Source organism: Sciurus carolinensis, chromosome 1 (assembly GCF_902686445.1).
Source record: "Sciurus carolinensis chromosome 1, mSciCar1.2, whole genome shotgun sequence".
Classification (NCBI taxonomy): domain Eukaryota; kingdom Metazoa; phylum Chordata; class Mammalia; order Rodentia; family Sciuridae; genus Sciurus; species Sciurus carolinensis.
Genome location: NC_062213.1, coordinates 205,338,472 through 205,356,397, shown reverse-complemented (window position 1 = coordinate 205,356,397; position 17,926 = coordinate 205,338,472). Strand labels below are relative to the sequence as shown.

The window sequence follows — 17,926 nt, the reverse complement described above, 5'->3', positions numbered from 1 at the left end:
GGAAGAGGAGCCCTCAGCACAGGGGCCACCTGCACAGCACGCGTGAGCAGATGTGCACACGGGGGCACAGTGTGTTGTGTCTCACTGTGGCCACATGCACGTCCCTGCCCCATGGGTGGGCAGATCCCCCAATCAGGGACAGGAAACACCTGCCAGGGCAGGGACCAGGAAGAGGTGAGTGTGCCCACGGGCTTCCAGGTAAGGGCTTCCAGGCACATGTCCATGTGGACAGCAGGACGAGACCTTCTCAGCGACTTTGAGAGGTGAGCAACAAACTCTCTTGAATGAGCCACACTGCCTGGGTCACCTGTGTGCACTTGGGGTCATGATTTGCTTTAAATGAGGGCTGTTTTGTGATCCACTGAGATGAGAGTCAGTGTCTCCAACCAACAGCACCTTTGTCACCTACCAGGACGGGGGCTGGAAGACCTCCAGGGCCTGGCTGCTGGAGGAGATGGGTCTCATGAGACCTGCTTTACACCAACTCAGGGACAAAAACAGTGTCCCACTTCAGCCACCAAGTTGGGAGAGACGGGACCATCACCTGGCACACCGTCTGCCCCAGCAGCCCTAGATGCCAGCAGCTGGTGCAGCCCCCCGATGCCCTCCTCACAGTGGCCAACAGTACCTCCTGGAGGTGGTCGCAGGTGAGGAGCTCCACAAGCCCCTCCTCGAACTTCTCAAGGGAAGGGTACAGGGTGAAGAACAGGTCGTCCAGGTGCCACGTGACGGGCTTCTGGAGGCGAGGCTTCCGGAGGGTGTCGCCTGTAGAGAGAGGGCTCGTGTGAGATGGCACTGGGCGAGCAGGCAGAGGGCCCCCAGCCCTCAGACCACAGGCAGTGGGACCTCGGGGCGAGGAGAAGCATGGGAGCCACTCCGACAGGGCGCCCCAGGCCCTGCCACTCACAGTGCAGGACCCGCCTCCAGAGGCAGAGTTTACAACTGGGCAGTTCGGAGAACACAGGTGCAGAAGGCAAAGCACTTCACTGCCCGCTGGCTGGGCGCGGCCACTTCCTCCTCCTCAGCAAGGAAGCAGGCAAGGTGCTGAGACAGGGCCACGTACACATGGGCTTCCCAGCAAGCAAACACAGACGGGGTGGCACCCCAGGAAACGAGTCCTGGTCCTGAGCCAGAAGCCCCACCTTGGCTCCGGAGGTCAGCGCCCAGCACAGGTCGGCCGAGGCAAGGAGCAGGTCTGGTCCACCCTGCAGAACCAGGCGAAGCAGCTGCCCCAACTACACAGCCGTCTGCGCCTCCTCTGCCAACCCCGCACTTTTCTGCCTCCGACTCTCCACCTCCGACTCTCCACCTCCGACTCTTCCTAGGGGTTTGTGAGCATTTGCATCTTAGGCACTGGGTCTCAGGTTTTTAAAAGACAATTCCAAAGTTAAATAAACACTTGGTGCTGAGGAGACTGCTGTCAGAAGGCAGGACAGGCCAGCTGGGAAGAAGGCGAGCTCATCTTCGCCTTTGTGTCCGCGAGAGCCCGGGATCAGACAACAGGGACAGATGCAACACAACGTGACTGTGCCTAACAGCCCTGCACTGCCCACTGAGAAATGGGTAAATGGTCACTTTTGTGTTGTGGGATGGCCTGAAGTCCACCATCTGCATGGTGGCTGAGCGAGCATCCTAGGCATGACCTGAGCTGGGGCTCTCCCTGCACCCAGCCAGAAAACAGGAAGCAGAGAGAGGGAGCAAGGTTCTCAACAGGCGTGGCACCCGTGCAGGGCAGCAGGAGGCCCCAGCAGTGCACAAGGGCTCCTACGCTTCTTCTGGGAAGGCAAGCAGCAAGGCCCCTGGGCCCTGAGACAGCCAGCAGGGCCCTGGGATGCTGTCCAGTGCTCAGGTCAGTCCAGGCGAGCAGAGAGCATCTCAGCAAAGCAAGCCAGAGGAGAATGCAGGCGAGAGGAGGCAGAGGCGGCGAGCAGGGCCAGGAAGAAGAGCAAGACGGGAACACGAAGGCCAGGCCTGCAGACTCCACTCCCCACTAGGCAGGCGGAAACTCTGTCCTCCTTAATTCACGTGTCCCCAAGACAGTGGGCCTGGAGCACTCCGAGGGTGCCATCTCAGCGAGCCCACTGAAGACCTGCACCGTGTTGGCCAGCAGCACAGCTGTTTCACCCAGAACCTGCTCTAGACCAGCATGGCCACTGGCCACAGAGTCAGCTGGACACAGGGGCGAGGGCGCTGTCAGTGGACATGAGGACTCCAGCTGAACCTCACCGACAGAAGGGAGGTGGTCATGCCCACGTGCACCTGGAGTCTGGCACCACCTCCCGTGCTGAGGCCCCCGCTCTCAGCCTTCACACCACTGGCACCATTCAGAGTGCCCCCGCCTGGGGACTTCTATAAGCCACCAGAGAGCTGTCTCCCAGGACACCACTGTTTCACCCTGTCAACGCCTGGAGGCCCTAGCATACAGAGCAGCCCCTGTGGACACTGCCCGCTGGACCACTCCAGCACACTCCAACTTGACCTCCCTGTCACTGACAGCAAAGGCGCTGCCACCCCAGGCGGACCCCACCCTCTGCCAGTGGCAGTGACAACAGGCCACCTTCACACAGCACTGACCTCGACTCTGCCGATGTCTTAACTTCTACAGAAACAGAAAGGGAAACTCGGAGCCCTCCTCACCCACACACAGGTGGCACACTGCTCCTGGCTGCTGCTGCAGGACCCTGGCGCACAGGTCTCTGCATGCTCACAAGGCAGCTGTGACAGTGACAGACAACCAGCTGCGACACACACAGGGAACCCGGTGTCAAGAACTGACCTCGCCTGGGGCCACAGCTGCAGGGGGCCAAAGCAGGGACAGACACAACCCAGCTACTAGCAGCACAGATGACAGCAGGGGACAGACAGGCTACAGTGAGAGCTGAGTGGCCTGGAGCCAGGAGGGAGTCGAATGGAGATGCTACAGTCATGACAGGGCCGGGGCCACCCCTGTGCATCCTGCTGTCCTGCCCACGACTGCCAGGGAGTCACCAGAGCAGGGCCAGTCAGCAGGGAGTGGTCAGGGCCCGCCAACTGAGTCACCGAGGTACCACCTCCTCAGGAGAGCAGAGGAGCTTCTCTGGGGGCGGGCGTCACCGGAACGCAGAAGGGCTCGGGTGCCAGGCCTAGTGCGAACCCCAACTCTACTCCTGTCCCCAAGTCAGTTTCTGGCACTCTGCAGACCCCTTTCCACAGCTGAACAAGGTAGGAGGCGGTGCCCACCGCACAGCGTGGGGCTGAGTTCACCCGTGGGCCTCGCAACTCATGGAGTTGCTCCAGAGTCCCAGTGAACCTAAATTAGAGCACGTGGGTCTCGGCTCCCAGGAGAGACGTGCGTGCACACGCAGGGGCCGTGGAGACACTGATCCTAAATCCCAGAACAGCCTGCACTGCATTGCACACCGTACTTAGCAAAAGAGCAGCCGGGGCTCAGCCGTGACTCCAGGGGCCGCCCCACTAACAGGCACCATCCCCATCTGGTCACCCTCTCTGCTGAGCCCTGAGACAAAGGCAGAGCACCCCTGTTCCACCCTGCCGGGAGGGGTGCAACAAACTCTTGACTGTCCGTGGCTCCACAGGACTCCACGAGAGGCAGGAAAGGGCTGAGTCATGACCGGGGGTGACGACCAGCTATGGGAGCAGGTGACGTCACATGCACAGAATCCACAAGGAGGACCCGAAGCCACTGAGAACGGAAATGTGGTGCAGAGCCTGGTGAGTGCCTGGCGACACACCGGCACGTCTAAGATGAGCCCCAACAGGCGGGCACCGGCTCCACTGCGGGGCCATCATGGCGGCAGGCCTGCAGCTCTGAAGGTGTGTCGGGCACACCCACCACCAGTTATGTACTGCTTTTTTTCCCAAGAAAACTGAACAATGGTGGACAAGGACCACCCTTTAGGGAGGACCACCTTGGTGCCCAGTGTCTTAACTTCAAAGGGCAGCAATGCAACAGAAGGAGTGGAGCCACTGAGGAGCTGAACGGTGGCAGAGCCCACTGTTCCCAGAGTGGCCCACACATGGACAGGCAAACTCCCATGGCCATCCCCAAGGGCCATGCCCACAGCTGCAACCCGGGTCTGCACGGAGGCAAGGAAACCACACAGGAGGAAGACACCCAGATGGAGGAGCCCCCGCTGCAGTGCTCAGAACCTTCTAGGTCTGGAGGCCCAGTGAGGCCAGCACAGGGCTGGGCCTCCCGTGAGAGTCGCAGACTCCAGAGCAAAGTGCCTGGCTCCATCACCTGTTGCTCTGTGGCCTTCAGGCAGCCAAGACTGGAGGAAACACAGCCGGACAGGAGCAGAGTCTCCTCGCCCTGTGTTGAAGGACTTCACTGGAAAAGAGCAGGGCTTCCAGGACACACCCCAAGGGCAGCGAGCATTTCAGGTGTACTTCAGACAGGGGGACCCGAGGCAAGAGCAGCAACTCACGCTTGCTGGCGCTTTGCCAGTCCATCTCATTTTCCACCCATCACAGTTCTGTCCCCATTTTACAGAGGAAACAAAGGCTGGGGGAGGCTAGCAATGCCGGGAGCAGAGCAGGTGGGAGCCACAGCTGGCCTGAGGTCTCCAGCAACAGTGTCATTCCTCCATCTGAAATCATCACTCGCCCAACAGCCAAGCACCAGCCACAACCAAGAGGCACCAGCTGTCTGGTTAGGTCACTGGGCCCGGCTGCCACAACTCCACCCACGCACTGCTCACTCTCCAACAACCTCCTGAAAGCGGCCAGGGGCTGTCCTCAGCCACCTTGGGAATCACGGGTCCTCCCTGCTAAGGGAAGGGCTCCTTCCTCCAGAGCTAAGGTTGCCATGAAAACTGGACCACTCCCCCTGAGCACCCCACATGGCCGTGGGTTCCAGTTCTGAGCACCATGCAGCTGTGGGTCCAGCTCTGGAACCAGCCAGACTATCCTGAGCAGGAGTCCTCACTCAGGAACCTGTGGCCTCATCAGCATCCTGGCCATGACGCCACCACACAAGGGACTCTCTGCATTGGGAATCATGACTTTGTGTGACCTGAAAATGACCTCAACAAAAATGCCAACCCAGTCCTCCTCGCTGCAGCGTTTTACAAGTGAACCATGGAGATAAGATCAAGCCCCTGCAAGAGAACAAGGAAGACCACCACTAAGAAAGCCCCAGCCAGGTCTGCAGACCCCCTCCAGCTCAGACCATGGTCGGCTGAAAACTTTCCAGAAGCCCACTTGCTGCCACACAGCCCCCTGCAAGCCCCAGCTCCCCACAAGATACTGAGAGCAAAACAGGCCTGTCTGGGAGCCTGGGCTTCTGTCACTACCCCATCCAGCAAGGAAGCAGCAACTCCACAGGGACCTGCAGTGCTTCCTGTCCTGGCAGCAGTTCCAGGGACACCTGTTGGCAAGTCACAGAGGAATGGATACTCAGCTGGGCCCAAGAACACAGGTCAGGAAGCCCGTCACAGTGACCCTAAAATCCACATGCAACAAGGTCCTCAGCATCGGCACAGAGCAGGACAACGTGCCACAGCAGAGCTCAGGGTCCCCCTGGCCAGGGCCCAGGACACGCCCAGGCCAGTGAGATGGGCCACAGCTGGCAGGCAGAGCCAGGCACAGGTTTCCACCCTTCACTCAAAGCAGGGGCAACGAGGCACCCTGTCCAGCCTCCCTCTCGGGAGTCACAGGCAGCTGTGGAGGGCTCCGTAAGTCGAGGGGCGCACAGCAGACCCAAGGCTGGGCGTGCAGCTCCTCCCTACTTGCAGGTGACCGCCTTTCATCCTTCACCCTTCTCAGGGAGGCTAGACAGACAGTGGGTTCAGGATGATCTCGCGACCGCCCAGCCCCAGGATGCATCCACTCAGACAGCAGCGAACCCCCTGCTGCGCAGGCCAGACCTGGGCACTCGCTCCACTGCTCCCCCACGCCGCGCCAAGCTGCATCCTCTCTCCGGGACCTTGAATGTTTCCGTGAGCCAAGCCCCACAGGCCATCGCTCTCGTGTCGGCCACCCCAGCGAGGCCAAGCAGGCTTCCTGGAGCAGGAGAGAGGGGCACGGCAGGCTCCAGCAGAGCCAGGAAAGCCCTGTGCAGGGCTGAGGGGAAAGGCAGTGTGGTTCCTTCTGGGTTCCCAGCACAGCCACAGGAAAGGCCTCCAGAAGGAGCACAAGGCCAGTGCGCTGGCCTGCTTCCCTCACAGACAGATCCTGAGGTAAACCGACTACGAGAAGGTGAGTTTATCTGGGCCATGGTTTCAGAGGGTTCTGTAAATGATCACCTGGCCTATCGCTCTGGGCCTGAGGCAGCACAGCACGTCAGGACAGGAGCAGTGGTGGCCCTGAAGCAGTGGAGAGGCAGGAAGGGGCTGGGGTCCCGAAACCACTTGAGAGCACACCCCAACCACCTACCTTCCTCCCAGGCGCCACCCATTAAAACTTCCACCACCTCCCAACTGCGCCCCAGACTAGGAACAGAGTTTCCACACGAGGGTGCATGAGGACTGTGAGGCAGGATCCCAGAGCACAGCAGCACCCTGAGTGCGCCCCAGCCTCCAAGGAGCCCGGAGCACAGCAGCACCCTGAGTGCGCCCCAGCCTCCAAGGAGCCCGGAGCACAGCAGCACCCTGAGTGCGCCCCAGCCTCCAAGGAGCCCGGAGCACAGCAGGACCCTGAGTGCGCCCCAGCCTCCAAGGAGCCCGGAGCACAGCAGCAGGACCCTGAGTGCTCCCCAGCCTCCAAGGAGCCCGGAGCACAGCAGGACCCTGAGTGCTCCCCAGCCTCTGGGGGCTGACCAGCTCCTCTCTGGAGCCAGCTGCTAGGTCACACCAAGGCGGGGCCCTGAGCCCTCAGCACGTGCAGCACTCCACACAGGAGTCAAGCACAGAGTAGCCCAAGGCACCCAAGGAGAATGGATAAACAAAACGTGACCCATCCACACAGTGAAATGCTACTCAGCCTTTAAAAAGAAACAGACACCCATGGCAACCAGACACCTCAAAGACATCATGCAGCGAGATGAACCAGTCACAAGGGACAGATGCTGCCTGATTCCACTCACAGGAGGTCCCCAGAGTAGTCACAACCACAGAGACCAACAGCAGAATGGCATGCGGGGCTGGGAGGGGAGTGGGCATCTCAGGGTTAGAGGCTCAAGCTTCAGCTGGAGGACAAGAGTACATTCTGGAGATGGTGGAGGCAGCGGCTGCACAGTGGTGTGTCCCCTGAAAGATGGCTCAGGTGGCACGTTTCACTTCACGTATACTTTACCACAACTGAGAAGTTATAATGACAATGAAGCCCCTAAAGCCATGGCATAGTAAGGGTGAGATCCAGTGACAGCAGCTTTGCTGGCCATGGTCGCAGGGAGATGGATGATGTGTTTTATGAAAGTATTTCCCAGAACAGAAGGTAAGGGTAACAAAAGGGTCGCAGCTCGCTCCTCAGAAGGGATTGGGGATGGCCGTGCTGCCTGCTCTCCGGCTGCATGTGGAACGAGGGCAGGACTGTGGCCACTCACCCACCCGGAGAAGGCCGGTCCTCTGAGGCTCGACCCTAAACCAACAGACCAAAGGGGGCCTCACCGGTTTCACTGTGAGCTGGGAGGAGGCCAGGGATCCGCTGCAGCCCCGACACCAGGAGGTTCGGGGGCACGAGGTGGAAGGCAGGCTCCAGCGGCGGGTGTGGCCGCAGGGTGTAGAGCAGGCTGCAGCTCTCGATGAGGGTCATGTGCTTGTTTTCTGGGGGAAGAGCAACAGCATGGGCTGAAGCCAAGGCGCTTCAGTCCCGCAGCAGGAAACAGACTCAGAGTCACCACCACACAGGAAGGACATCTTGTCTGAGACTGGGGAGTCCTTCTGCCCAGTCAGCCTAGAGATGGAAAGCGCAGGGACCGTTTTGCTTGGGGCTTTTGAATTTGCTTTCTGGCTTTTGTGGATTTTGTCTGCTTTTGTGGTTCTGGCGACACAACTAGGGCCTCTGCGTGCTAGGCAAGCACTCAGCCTCAGGCTAGTCTTCCATGTGCTCAGCCCAGCTGCCCCCGTGGCAAGGCTGGCCCAGCTCTCACAGAGCTGCCCAGGGGTCCACCGGGAAGGATCTGACCGTGGGATGTCAATGGGAGGAAATGCCCTGCAGCCAGAGAGAGGAGGTGCTTTCTAGGTGCTGATAAGAAACGCCCTCCGAGGTGAACTTTAAGAAAAAAGCAAGGCTTCAGACAGACGTCTGCTCAGTGTCGCAAAAAGAGCCACCAGGGTCCCCACCAGCTCCCAGAGGGAGGCTAGCTGCAGAGGCGAGGCAGGCAGGCAGAAGAGAGTTCACTCTCGGTTTCTACACTTCTTCAAAGCTTTTGAACTCTGACCGTGTAAAGCCATCACCATTACCAGCAAATTTCTGGAAATGCCAATGGAGCGGATGGAGGCTGCTGGCTGGAGGCTGGCCCCGTCCCCATTCCCACTCAAGAGTTTTTCATGAAACTGTGGGGTAGAACCCTGACCACCCTGGATATTTCAGGAGAGAAAAATCCTGGCAAAAAATAATTAAATTCAATTGAAAAATATCCAAAAAGCAATCTTTATAAATAAAATTAACTTTCCAACTGATTGCTCCCCTATCTCAAGATTTTCATCAAATTTGGGGCAGGGGGGATGCTGCTGGACATTTTGCCACAGGCCACAGTGTGCACACACACAAGAGGGGAGTCAGGACCACATCTCCAAGGACAAAGCCCCCCTCCGCAGCAGAGTCACCTCCCACCACTCTCCCCTCCACTCTCCCTGGGGTCAAGTTCGGCATCTACTTTCAGCCTCCAGGATGTCCTTCCAGATAGTCCCCACTGCAGGAGCCTCTCCTGCCCATCAAAGGGGGCCACACATCCCAACAGAAACCCAGCAGGAAGCTCCCCTGCAATGGGGCAGGCCTCCCTGCAGGGCCACTTAGTTCCCACAGATGTCCCCATCAGGTCAGCACAGCTGGAAGGCTTCGCTGTTAGTGATAAGCAACGACTTCACAATCGGAGGTCTTGCTGCACAGCCAGTGGCCAGCCATCTGCTTCATCTATAGGCAAGATGTCATCAGAGGCCAGGAAGCCTCCCCACTCCAGGTGGCTGCCACAGGACACACCCCCAGCTCTCCTGGCAAAGCAATGCCTTTCTTTTGGGCTGGTGCATTTCAGTTTTTTAAATGATGCAAAAAGCAAGTCCATGACACATTTGCCAGAAACTATTAAATAACTGAGCAAAGCTGAAGCCAGCTAACACTCAGAAACAGCAGCACATGCTGACGGCAGCAGTGTGCTCAGGAAAGTCATAGGCTCAGCTGTGCCACCAAGGCCAGGCCGGTTCTTACGCTCCACGGGGTCCTGGAGAAGTGGGTGCAGCAGGGCTCTGGGGGTGCCATGGTACAGCCTCAACCTGGAAAACAGGACCAGGGAACCACGTCAACCAGCCAGTGTGCACTGGTCACCGCAGGCCAGCTCTGCTTCTCGCCACTCCTCTAAAGCCTTCCAGCGCTGCCAGCCATGGCCTCTGCAGAAACACAGGCAGTTGACGGCGTCACGGGCCCATGCCCGGAGCTCCACAACATGCCCAGCACACTGGGCATACCTGCAGCCCCAGGCCCAAGAAGCAAGAAAACACCACCAAGGGAAAAATCACCAAACCCAACGTCCCAAGAAAAACAAGGTCTGAGGGACTGCGTGGCCTGTCGCCAGAGCAGCACACTCCTTCAGGGTGACTTCACCCCGGGCACAGTTGGCAGCGTCTGGAGAGGCTGTGAGTCGTCACAACTGGGTGCAGGTGCTACTGGCATCTAGCAGAGGGAGGCCAGGGGTGCTGCCAAGCGTCCTCCCCCAGCAGAGGAGGACCCACCTGGATGTCAGGGGTGCCACGGGGGAGAAACCCTGGTCTACACAAATGGAACTCCAAGCCTGCTGAAAGCGCCACACGTGACCTCATCATTAGGAGCACACCCAGCTCCTAAGGGAGGCCGGGCACACAGAAGGTGCCCAACCAACATCTGCCGCAGAACACCGACTGCCTCCTGGGGCCTGTGTGGGAAACACACTCCTGCACCCTCAGCAGCCCCTGCGAGACACACTGTCCTCTCCCAGCTACAGAGGAGTGGACTCAGGACCTGAGAGTGCAGGTAACATGCCTGCACCCCCAGGGGCCCAGGGGCAGGCAGGGCTGGCCCACGTGTGTGCTACATCAGACCCAACGCTCATGGCCACAGCACGACTCCTCAGCTTGCTCAGAAGTGGCAAAACTAACAATAATAATGATAAATAAAACAAGTAAAAATCTCCTACAGTATACTGTCGTGAACACAAACTTAAAGCCCCATGATCACAGGTGCAGCAGTTAGGCCACCATGAAAGAGAATGAGGACCCCAGAAGGGGAAAACAAAGCAGATACCGCTTGTCCTGGGAAGCAGAGGTTGGAGATTCAGGCTTGCTGCTGAAGATCCGAAGAATTCCAAACCCACAGGACAGTGACTGGAGGGTCCCATCCTGCTTCCTGCCTTCAGTGACCACCTCCACCACGGCCACGATATTTGGGTGGTTTAAGGGCGTATGGAAGTAGAAAGCCTGCAAAACAGATCAGAGGGCCTCTAGGCAGAGCCAGGTGACGAGCTGTGTTCCCAGCCAGCAGAGAGGGAGGCAGTCAGAGGATGCAGGTACCAGACCTGCTGCGGATGCCACAAGTACTGGGACTGTGCCACGCTCTCACGTGCAGCCCTGCCTTTCCCATGGGGAAAGAATAAGCACAGGAAGCCACTCCCCAGAGTCTAAAGACGTGGCAGGACTTCTCCTCCCAGGGGCCCATGCCCAGGCCCCACATACTTTGCCTCTGCTCGGGCGCTTTCAACCCGGGGAACTCCATCTCACAGATGCCAGCAGGCCTTGGGGCCCCTGGGGAAGAAAAGCTGGCCAGCTGTGCACCTGCAACAGAGGCAGGTGACTCCAGGAAGGACTGGTTACCTTAGCCCAGGAGAGAACAAGTCCCCTGCAAACACACACATCTGCTGGCCTCCTCCTGCCCCAGGCCCAGCCAACAGTCAGTACAGAACTTCCATCCCGACTGCTGAGACCAAACTGACCCTGTTTCATGTGGAGGTTTCGTGATAGTCCACCTGAACTCACTGTGTGTACACCAGCAGGACCCTTGGATTTCGCCAGGTGCTGAGTAAATATCCCAGTTCAGAGCCTGACCAACGTCTCTTATGATGACCCAGCGATCTTATTAAAAGATGTGGGGGCCTAAACCAAGTAGAGGATATTCAACCCCATCTTAACAGATGCTCCCTTTGAACCTCTTCATCCCAACACTCAGTGGGGCCTCTGGCTCCCGTGTCCCGGGGCAGAGGGGAACTGGGTGAGGCACACGCTCCTGCTCACACTCCCTTCACTCCTGCTGTTTCCTGCCTCAGTCAATTCAGTGCAGTTACTTCCAGTTAACACTGACCCAGGTGCAGGCTCAGAAGGCGGAGGCGGAGCTGCTGGTTGCGTCTGCCAGCCATGGGCGTCAGTATCCAGTGCACGGCACTCACAAGTGGCGCTGAGCTGGCTTCCAGACCGAGCGGGTGCAAGGCAGAGCCACCCTCCAGAGGCAGGGCAGAGGCCAGCCTGCTGCACTGACTCCCCATTAACGAGTCCTTACCACGTGTCACCGAGAGAACGTTTACTGTAATCACAGACTGTCAGCCCAGGATAACAGAGAGACACATTAAAATATCCACCATGAGATATAAATCGCCGTTCTATTATCTTTTATTGCAAAACGATGAAATGATGACCACTCACAGCTGACAGGTGGTTGGACTGGGAGAGTCATGTTTCTGCTTCAAAGACTCAGCAAGGTTTAAGAAGCCCCGCTGCACAGCCAGGTCTGTCACTACCACCTGTACATTTACACCTGTGCACATCAGTTCCATGAACACTGCAGTAAACAAACCTTTCAAACTCCAATACGAAGCAAAAGTCGTCTCCCAGCTTAGAGGTCACCCTGCAATCAATTGCTCCACCTGAGCAGAGGAGGGCTCCGGTGGTGGCTGCTCTCTCCCCTTCGCTCACCTCCAGCAACCATCACAGGGAGGCTGGAACAGCAGGGAGGACAGGGCCCTCACATCTCAGCAGGCCAGCCTAGAACCTACAAGTGTGTCTTTCCTGAGAAGAGGCAGCCGCTCGCTGAAAGGCAGGTCAGGTTCAGACAGTCCTGTCAGTACCACTGCTGACTGACAAGGAGGCACACTCTTCCAAAAGTCATTTACTGACCATCCAGTGTGGGAACGCTTCCGTGAGAAAGAACTCATGAGGAACCTGGAAAACACAACCCAGCCTTAGCCAAGTTCAAGGTTCACCAGCTTTATAAATGATGGACTGAGCAGATACCCACTGCCGATACTGCTCAAGACCCAGCAGCTCTGACACACAAGGCAGGAGCCTCCCGGGGCAGAAACATGGAAACCTCTGCACAGCTTGAACCACCACCCACCACCCCCCACCATCACCATGAAGTCACCCTTACTGGGTCACCTGTACCTTAGAGCCCCTGCCTTCCTGGGAAGCAGGCTCAGCCAGAACCCAAGAGCACCCCACTGAGCCATACCTGTAAATGGGCCCTTTAGTCATGAGGAATTTGATTAACACCAACGCCATACATTTTGAGAGGAATATTCTATGCATCCACTGAATCTGCATGATTAAGTGTTCAAGTCGAGCCCATCCAATCACCCGCGGGAGAAGGCCACTCGAGACGGGAGAGACAGGCTCGGGTTCACCCTGCCTCACCTCCCACTCATCTGCATTGACAAGCTTCCTCCCTGACAGGATAAACAGATTCATAAATCATCTAAATGCTCCTGTCCTAATGCCTTCATCTTCAAAAAACATGGACACCATTCGCCTCAGGCCGGGTTTCCATTTCTCACCCACAATGACAAGACTGAAATTGGGCTCTGCTGCTGTGTCTTCAGGAAGAGGCTGCACCGAGAGGTGTCCCCAGGGCCTGCTAGGTGACCCACCCCTGCTGACATGTGCCTGAAGGCCAAGGAAGAACTGAGAGAAATTAAACCAGCACTTCCAAAGAACTTGCTTAAGATGCACCTTGAGCAGAACACCTTCGGGAGGGCCAGTCACCCTGCCCAGCTTCCACCCACCAGCGCAGCCTCAGGACAGGCCTGCTTCCCAGTCAGACATCCAACACTGACAGCCCGAGCCCAGCCAGCGTGGCCGAACCAGCCCTCCTCCAGGACACACACTCTCAAGTCCAAAAGCCAGAAAATCTCACCAGTGACGGCTCAGGCCCTCGCCACCCATTACCGAGCAGAGGAGGACCCACCTGGATGTCAGGGGTGCCACGGGGGAGAAACCCTGGTCTACACAAATGGAACTCCAAGCCTGCTGAAAGCGCCACACGTGACCTCATCATTAGGAGCACACCCAGCTCCTAAGGGAGGCCGGGCACACAGAAGGTGCCCAACCAACATCTGCCGCAGAACACCGACTGCCTCCTGGGGCCTGTGTGGGAAACACACTCCTGCACCCTCAGCAGCCCCTGCGAGACACACTGTCCTCTCCCAGCTACAGAGGAGTGGACTCAGGACCTGAGAGTGCAGGTAACATGACCGCACCCCCAGGGGCCCAGTGGCAGGCAGGGCTGGCCCACACGCGTGCTACATCAGATCCAGTGCTCACAGCAAAGCTCAGAAAACGCAGGGCAGGAGAGCCAGAGCAAGGACCAGCCCAGAGCCTGACATCGAAGCACACACAACAAAACCACCCTGAAAGCGTTCTGTGTCTCCAAACGAGTGGCAGTGCCGTCGCCATCCCACCAGGCCGGCACTGGAAACACGGGGAGGGCACTCTCCTCTGGAAACCATCCTCTGGGGTGTGCTGGAGGTTCAGAGCCCCCGGAGTGTTCCTGCTGAGCCAGAGAGGAGGGTGGCCCTCCCGGAGGACAGCACTGCCGGCGAATGGGCAGGCCAAGGGAGGCGCCTCACGGACACGGTTCCCTCAGAAGCAAAGCTGCAGCTACTGTGCCGTGACCACTCATGTCAGGACACGGCCTTCCCCCACCGGCCGCAGGAGAAACGCCGAGAGGCAGTGCCTGCCGTGGGGCCCTGGCGGGGTGAGCCTCACGTCAGGCGGCGCAGAAGGGCTTCCGGGAGCCTGGGTGGGATGACACTCGTGCTCCCTGACAGCACCCACTTCTGAAGGAGAACCACATGGCTCTCATGACCCTGGCGAACAGGAGCCACCCACACCTGCTTTCCCCTCACTCTGTCATGGGAAGGACAGACAACGCGGTCCCTGAGCCTCGTGGCAAGTACAGGGACAGCCCACCCCCGAAGGGGCCCTGGGCCAGTGCAAACTGGAGGAGAAGCCCCAGAGTCCCCGCCCAGGGACGCTCCTCAAACAGGGAGAAAATAAGCCTGCACAGGAGGTGGGACCACAGTCGGCTGCCCCATGAATCTGAGGGAGAATTGTCATCTCAAAGAGAGAATGTGGGACCTGCACGGCACCCTGGCCTGGGCGGGTTTTAAGGCACTTCTACAGAGGCTGGATGAATCATGAGCTGTCTCCGGGAAGGGAAGGCAATTCTTCTCCACCAGGGAAGGTCTCGGAGAACACGGAGCTGAGCTGGAGCTGACAGGGCTGGGGCTGCTCGCCGGCCCACTGGCAGGGCCCACGAAGAGAACACGGGCTCAGAGCAAAGACTCACCCTTCACAGGAAAGACACCCCTCTCAGGTTCAAGGCAAGACTTCTTGGTTCAGGGGAGACAGAGTTGTCATAAAAGCCTCTTCTCTCAGGGTTGCGTGCAGCGATGGCTCAACAAACCCAGAGCACGCCAGGCCAATCCCCTCACCCACACAGGAGCTCGACAGCCAGGATGGCCCATACTACTGGCAGCTCACTAACTTCACCCCAGGTCACTAGGGCCACTGCAGAAGGGAGGAACCGGGAAAGGTCTGGGCCAAATCTCAAAACCACCTCTCACAAAGCCAAGAGGACTTTGCATAGCTCCAACCGGCATGCACCATGGCACAGGCTCCCAAGGCGGAGGGCCATCCTCCCATGACCTAAACTTGCAGCGCCTGTCCTCTGCATTCTGCGTGAAAAGGAGGTCAGAGGAAAGCTTAGAGCGGCTGTCGGGCAGGATGCTTCCTGGGCCACCACTGGCCTCTGCTGCCCACAGTGGGCACAGCAGCCAGGGACGAGTCTGCAGCTCCGTCACCCCACCCTGCCTAAGCATGCCCTGCCCACCTCGCGGACCTGTGGAACTCCATTCAGGGATGCCAAGGCTCCTAGGGACCATGCTCCTCTTGCCCCAGCCCCTGGCCTCACTGGAAGGCAAATCGAGGTGGGCAGCTCTGACACACAGCATCAGCTGAGCCACCACCACAAACTAGGAACACAAGTTTTCCCAGCTCAGGCCTGAGTGGTGAACTGGAAGTGGACCGTCCCCAGGCAGTGAGCCCTCAGGGTGCAGCCTGTAGGCAGCAAAGGCCTCTTGGAGGCATGGGCAGCAAACCCCAACAAGGACAGAAGCCTCCGCTCTCAGGACCATCTCTTACACAGGGTCTGGTGTTCTGCAAGGACAGTGGCTCTGGGACTGAGAGTCAGGGACAGGAAAGGCCCCTACTTCTGACCTGGGGCCCGAACCCACTTGGGTCAGGATCACCAGTGGGGAGCACTGTACAGAGGCCACAGGGACAGAGAGGGAGGAGGAAGGAATGAGAGGGAGCCTCCATGAGGACACACTGCTGGCTTCAGAGCACAATGCCATCCTCCACATCTTACAGACACCTCCTGAATCATAGCACAGGGCACACTGAAGCCTGAGACCACAAGGGAGGCAGGACAGACACGGGGCAGCCTCCCCAGGGCCAAATGTTGGCACCGCCACTGGTCTGCCTTAGGACCAGGGCAAGTCCACCTCCATACGCCTCACTTTCCTCCTCTTTAAAATGGGAACACAAAATTACGGACCTCCTCAGGAGGCGGGCAGGATGAAGGACATAATGTGTTCGGAAGCCAACACCTGCCCACTGAAGTCCCCACTCAGGAGAGATGGCCAGCGTCCCACCATCATCATTATCCTTTGTACAAACAGCCTTCCTAGGTCCTCTCTCTGCACACCAAGAATGAGAAAACCCAACAGCCTGACCCCACAAGGCTGCCCCAAGGCTGCAGAGATGGCACACAGGCCAGGTCAGCAGCAGCACTGTCCACAGAGGCTGGGATAAACTCTGTCCGCATGTCAAAGGCACCAGGAGATTCGCTGGCTGTGCAGACAGTGCTCAGGGTTACAGAGAGTCACACACAGGTTCACAACAAGATCCTCTCTGACATGCTGGCCAGGGAGAACGAGAGTGGACTCGCATGAGCTGGCCGCCTCAGCACCAGATGTATCTCCAGGCCCCAGGACATCTGCTCTGCCAGGGCTCTGCTTCATCCTCCTGACCTCTGGGGCCATCCCCTCGACTACCCTGCGAAGTCGAGGTGACCCTAGAAACCATTCAGCCAAGACGCACGCAGTCCTAAGGCTGCTGACAGCTAAGCAGAGAGAGCAGCATGCGCACAGCCGCCCAAGGCATGCCTGACTGGCCTCAGGGCTGGGGGCCCAGAGGAAGGACAAGGACACCAGGCTTCCCTAGCCTTGCTCTGCACCCTGGTGGGAAAGGCCTGGGTCCCATGCTGCTTTCTGAGTAAAATCCCAGTGTCCCTGAGAAGGACCTGCAGGACCCTACCAAGGAAGTCACCTAACCAGGGCCACCGACTGCCACACTGCCTGCTTGTCCCAGGCCTGTCTACAGCACCCTGCATGTCCCGAGAACCCATCGTGGTTTCAATCGCGGTGCTACCTGCCCTCGCCGTCGCCCCAACAGTGGCAGGCGGGTGCCCCGACACCAGCAGCTGGGGCCATGACCACAGACCTGTGCAGACGGCCCATCTCAGAGCCAGCTGGGCTCAGGGCGCCCGACCAGTGTGCACTCTCCCACCCAGTCTGGAGCGGGAGCACAGGACCACCCCACACCCTGCCACCCTCCGCCAGGCACGACACTCCACTAAGTCTCCCTTTCACCACCTGAAAACAACAAGAAAACTCAAAGGACGGGAGGAGGAGGAGGTGGCAGCAGCAGAGGAAGCCACCCACTTCCTTACTGCGTTCTAAGAACCTGAGGTTCCTCACAGTGAAGGGACCCCCGGTCCCTCTGCAAGCCCCAAGCTCTCTAGGACAGCGCCTTCCACGCAAGCTGTCGTGTGGAGACACAGTATCCCCCACGCACTCCCCACACTGAGCCTGCCGCCCCATCCTTCCTGTGGGCCCAGGCCCCACTCTGGGCTGCGCGTCCCAGGACCCCGCACACCTGCACCCCGCCTCGGAGCAGCCCCACCCAGGTCCCGGCCCACCTCGTTGAAGACGATCCTGGCTGGCTGTCTGGAGAGCTGCTGGGTCGGCCTCGCCGAGGTTTTCCACGTCCTCCCAAAGAAGTGTCGGTAGGTAACGTCGAAGAGAGACACTCGCAGGTGGCACTCAGCCTCAGACAGCACCTCCAGCACGCCCTAGGAGAAACCAGGAAGGAGCCTGAGGACCCTGCAGGTCACACGCCACCCCGCACTGAGCGTCTGTACCACCTGCTTAGCCATCAGCAGTCGGACTTCCGTTCAGGAGCTGCCCCTCCCCCTCAGCCGCAGGTCTTGGAGGGAACTGTAAATCCTAGTGTCCAGCTCTCTCCCTGGCCAATTAGGGCACTGAAGTCCCTGGAACAGATCTGACTTTAGAGGCACCCACAGCCAAGAAGACACGAGTCAGGGCTGTAGATGCAGACGTCTGCCAGGATGCAGGCTTGGAGCTGCTGGCAGTCACTCTGCCACAAGAGGGAGCCAAGAGTCCAGATGACAGCACAAGGACCCTGGATCAAGCCACACCTGAAGTTTATCTGAGGATTTGTCTGTGATG

General features: G+C 58.6%; 1 protein-coding gene across 5 annotated transcripts in view; it reads right to left on the bottom strand.

The window, feature by feature from the left end:
- Nphp4 (nephrocystin 4) overlaps nucleotides 1–17,926 on the bottom strand; it is a 109,824-nt gene that overhangs the window by 81,479 nt on the left and 10,419 nt on the right. For 4 of the 5 annotated variants that reach the window (XM_047521899.1, XM_047521906.1, XM_047521913.1 and 1 more), the window contains exons 4-8: nucleotides 17,377–17,529; nucleotides 10,375–10,547; nucleotides 9,307–9,371; nucleotides 7,548–7,703; nucleotides 629–765 (exon numbers count right to left, since the gene is read on the bottom strand). In XM_047521899.1, coding sequence (XP_047377855.1) covers nucleotides 629–765; nucleotides 7,548–7,703; nucleotides 9,307–9,371; nucleotides 10,375–10,547; nucleotides 17,377–17,529 — 684 coding nt within the window. The remainder of the gene's footprint in view (nucleotides 1–628; nucleotides 766–7,547; nucleotides 7,704–9,306; nucleotides 9,372–10,374; nucleotides 10,548–17,376; nucleotides 17,530–17,926) is intronic. The other variant, XM_047521923.1, reaches the window with a different exon arrangement.